General features: G+C 41.1%; 1 protein-coding gene and 1 long non-coding RNA gene across 2 annotated transcripts; both read right to left on the reverse strand.

The window, feature by feature from the left end:
• Nucleotides 1–204: 204 nt before the first annotated feature.
• Nucleotides 205–1,374, reverse strand: LOC311142569. Its single transcript, XR_014614345.1, has 3 exons — nucleotides 1,214–1,374; nucleotides 864–910; nucleotides 205–339 (listed from the first exon to the last, which is right to left on the reverse strand). It is a non-coding gene; the product is annotated as an uncharacterized lncRNA (long non-coding RNA).
• A 155-nt stretch (nucleotides 1,375–1,529) lies between these two features.
• LOC311141044 (NLR family CARD domain-containing protein 3-like) lies at nucleotides 1,530–4,302 on the reverse strand (the record flags this gene model as incomplete). Its single annotated transcript, XM_084176321.1, has 3 exons — nucleotides 3,271–4,302; nucleotides 2,892–3,000; nucleotides 1,530–1,541 (listed from the first exon to the last, which is right to left on the reverse strand). Exons 1-3 carry the CDS (start codon nucleotides 3,750–3,752, stop codon nucleotides 1,530–1,532), a joined length of 603 nt encoding a protein of 200 aa, XP_084032447.1. The 5' UTR covers nucleotides 3,753–4,302.
• Nucleotides 4,303–4,743: the final 441 nt, after the last annotated feature.

Raw genomic sequence — 4,743 nt, forward strand, 5'->3', positions numbered from 1 at the left:
CTATGGTAGTGGACTTATTATTGTGACAGGCAGAGTAACTGTTGTCAGAGCAGAACAGACTCCAGGACTTGTCATTACATCCAATCATACAGTCATCACCCCCTCTTCTCCTGCTGATTCCATATGTCACTCCTATATCAGCCACTCCACTCCACTCTACCTCCCAGTAACAGCGCCCAGTCAGACCCTCTCTACACAGCACCTGTCCCCAGACCTCACATCTCTCTGGGTGATCAGGATACGGCTGCTCCTCTGTCCTACATGTCACCTTTCTGTTCTCCTCAGACAGAGAGAGGCGTCTGTTTACTGTGTTTAGGTCCAGTGTGAGATCACAGACATCTGATGGATGAAACCAGACACAATATTAGAAATCATCATCATTCACATTAGAACGTTAACTCACTTTTCGCTAATTCATTTAATGTAGATGTTTCTAGGTATCAAAAGGAGAAGTTAAGGTAACATGAGATTTGTTCAATGATCATATGTTATACTGTATGGTAATATAAAACACACTTATTCCCATTAATTACACACACACACACACACATCCTGAACACACACACACATCCTGAACACACACACACACACACTGGAAACACACACTGGACACACACACATCTTCATGCATGAACACACACACACATATTTAATATGTAACAGGAACACGCCACACACACACACAGACACACACATTGTCAAAGCAACTCTTTGTAAACTTTGGTGTTCCTGATTTGTGCTTCTGTAGAACTACAGCTGATATTTAATATGACCAAGTAAGTAATGATGGTGGTCTTTGACTTTGACTTCACTTGAATTAAGACTTATTCTTAGTCATATTCTTCACAGCAGTCAACACTCACATTTTCTAAGTCCAGGTTTCATTGTGTACTCTCCACCATGTTCCACACTGTAGCGGTAAGCAGAAGAACAGACAGTCATTGAGGGATACACCTGAACTCACACACACACACACACACACACACACACACACACACACACACACACACACACACACACACACACTGGATACACAAACACACCACACACAAACACACACACACACAGGACACACACTGGACACACACACACACACACACACATACACAGTCTTTATATAACTTAGTCCAAGTGGTGGTCAGAATGTTTGTCTTAACTAGCCTGATAACTCCAACATGTCTGATATGAACATTGACATAAACCCTCTACATACTTGAGTTTCTCCAGTCTGCAGTGTGGATCCTCCAGTCCAGCAGAGAGCAGTCTGACTCCTGAGTCTCCTGGGTGATTGTAGCTCAGGTCCAGCTCTCTCAGGTGTGAGGGGTTTGACTTCAGAGCTGAGACCAGAGAAGCACAGCCTTCCTCTGTGACTAGACAGCCTGCAAGAGTCAAATCATATTAAAATCACACTGCTATTCTTTAGTGGTGAAAATATATATTTTAAACATTTTCAGATACATCACAGTCCTGAAACCTGCCATATCTATTCATATATATATACACACTATCAGTAAAACATTTGAACACACCTACTCATTGAACTATTTAGTTAAAAATATATATTTTTTACATTGTATAATAATAGTGAAGACATCATAACTATGAAATAACACATATGGAATCATGTAGTAACCATAAAAGTGTTAAACAAATCAAAATCAAAATATATTATATATTTAAGATTCTTCAAATAGCCACCCTTTGCCTTGATGACAGCTTTGCACACTCTTGCCATTTTCTCAACCAGCTTCATGAGGTAGTCACCTGGAATGCATTTCTATTAACAGGTGTGCCTTTTTAAAAGTTAATTTGTGGAATTTCTTTCCTTCTTAATGCGTTTGAGCAAATCAGTTGTGTTATGACAAGGTAGGGGGGTATACAGAAGATAGCCCTATTTGGTAAAAGACCAAGTCCATATTATGGCAAGAACAACTCAAATAAGCAAAGAGAATCGACATTCCATCATTACTTTAAGACATGAAGGTCAGTCAATACGGAACATTTCAAGAACTTTAAGACCAAGTGCAGTCACAAAAACCATCAAGCACTATGATGAAACTGGCTCTCATGAGGACCGCCACAGGAATGGAAGACCCAAAGTTACCTCTGCTGCAGAGGATCAGTTCATTAGAGTTACCAGCCTCAGAAATTGCAGCCCAAATAAATGCTTCACAGAATTCAAGTAACAGACACATCTCAACATCAACTGTTCAGAGGGGACTGTGTGAATCAGGCCTTCATGGTCGAATTGCTGCAAAGAAATCACTACTAAAGTACACCAATAAGAAGAAGAGACTTGCTTGGGCCAAGAAACACGAGCAATGGACATTACACAGGTGGACATTTGTCCTTTGGTCTGGAGTCAAAATTGGAGATTTTTGGTTCCAACCGCCGTGTCTTTGTGAGAAGCGGTGTGGGTGAACGGATGATCTCGGCATGTGTAGTTCCCACCGTAAAGCATGGAGGAGGAGGTGTTATGGTGTGGGGGTGCTTTGCTGGTGACACTGTCTGTGATTTATTTAGAATTCAAGGCACACTTAACCAGCATGGCTACCACAGCATTCTGCAGCGATACGCCATCCCATCTGGTTTGGGCTTAGTGGGACCATCATTTGTTTTTCAACAGGACAATGATCCAACACATTCTGTTCTGTCGCCTAATATGAAACATTCTATCTCAAATCCAAATTGCTGGAGCATAGCACCAAATGTAAAACTGTAAGCTTCACTGTCCAAACACATATGGTGTGGACTATGTGTGCCTGGTAAACACATGTGGATCTGGTGAACAGTTATCACTTGTTGACCAACTACAGGAATACTGACCTCAGAGTCTACAGTTTACAGTGGGGATTCCCCAGTCCAGCAGAGAGCAGCTTCACTCCTGAAACCTTCAGGTCATTGTTACTCAGATCCAGCTCTCTCAGGTGTGATGGGTTTGACTTCAGAGCTGAGACCAGAGAAGCATAGCCTTTCTCTGTGACTCCACAGCCTGACAGCCTGACGAAAAGATCATCATGATTTCACAAACACACTGTTAATTTAACAGAGCAGCATTTGGTTTAGTCTCTCAAACAACATATAGATTAATCTCTGTCTCCTAGAATTGTATGGTCATATTGTTATACTAATGTAAACATCGATGCAGTGATTCAATATGTTATTCAATATAATATTATAATACTGTACATATTATATATTTTTTTTTCTTCTCTAAATTGAATATTTCTTCCTGATGATTAGTACTTAAATGTCATTTTATGTACTCACAGAGCAGCTCTGGAGGCTTTGACCACTGGCAGCAGCCTCAGAAGACCTTCCTCTGATCTGGAGTATTTCTTCAGGTCAAACACATCCAGCTCCTTTTCTGAAGTCAGCAACACAAAGACCAGAGCTGACCACTGTGCAGGTGACAGTTTGGCTTTTGAGAGACTTCCTGATCTCAGGTAGATTTGGATCTCCTCCACTAGAGAATGGTCATTCAGTTCATTCAGACAGTGGAACAGATTGATGCACCTCTCTGGAGAGGGATTCTCCCTGATTTTCTCCTTGATGTACTTGACTGTTTCTTCATGGCTCTGTGAGCTGCTTCTTGTCTTTGTCAGTAGACCTCGTAAGTGCTTCTGATTGGACTGCAGTGAGAGGCCCAGAAGGAAGCGGAGGAAAAGGTCCAGGTTTCCTGTCTCACTTCGTAAGGCTTTATCCACAGCACTCTTGTAGACAGTAACTTCAGTAACTTGCGGTTCGGCCATTAGATTCTCATTGTTGTTGATGAATGAGAGGAACACATATACAGCAGCCAGAAACTCCTGAATGCTCAGATGCACGAAGCAGTACACCTTGTCCTGGTACAGCCCACATTCCTCTTTAAAGATCTGTGTGCACAATCCTGAGTACACAGAGGCTTCATTGACATCAATGCCAGCCTCTTTCAGGTCTTCTTCATAGAAAATCAGATTGCCCTTCACGAGCTGTTGAAAAGCCAGTTTTCCCAGTGACAGAATGCTCTCTTTATTCCAGTGTGGACCTGTCTCTTCTTTCCCGAGATACTTTTAATTCTTCTGTTTGGTATGAAACACCACAAGGTGTGAGTACATCTCAGTAAGGGTCTTGGGCATCTCTTCTCTCTTGTCTGTACTCAACATGTGTTCAAGGACTGTTGCAGAAATCCAACAGAAGACTGGAATGTGGCACATGATGTGGAGGCTCCTTGATGTCTTTATGTGTGAGATGATTCTACTGGCCAGGTCCTCATCACTGAATCTCTTCCTGAAATACTCCTCCTTCTGTGGGTCATTGAACCCTCGTACCTCTGTCACCTGGTCAACACAGCAAGAAGGGATGTAACTGAACATCCACTAGGTGGAGCCAGTGATCCACTCTTGAGTAGAGACTTGGTTTGGCATGCAATTTCATGGGTTCTGAGACACCTTGAGACATGTCACATAAAATTGACATTTGTTAGGTATAAACAGTAGGATATATACATATGTCGGTAGAGTCCATTCTCGTTTAAAAAAATCAATAACACAACATCTCATTCATAATATACTATATCATTTTATACAATACATTATTAAAAATATTCATTTATTATATACAACATAAATAATATATATATGCATAGTTAGATATAAAAGCCTTCATCATATTGAAAATTCAACTCACCTTCAAAATGCTCCATGAGGAATAAATGATTCAAGGAGTCTCTTTAAGATGTATGTCTTCAGGCCTTCTGGTCCT

The sequence above is a fragment of the Coregonus lavaretus genome, assembly GCF_964263955.1.
Source record: "Coregonus lavaretus genome assembly, chromosome: 2".
NCBI lineage: Eukaryota > Metazoa > Chordata > Actinopteri > Salmoniformes > Salmonidae > Coregonus > Coregonus lavaretus.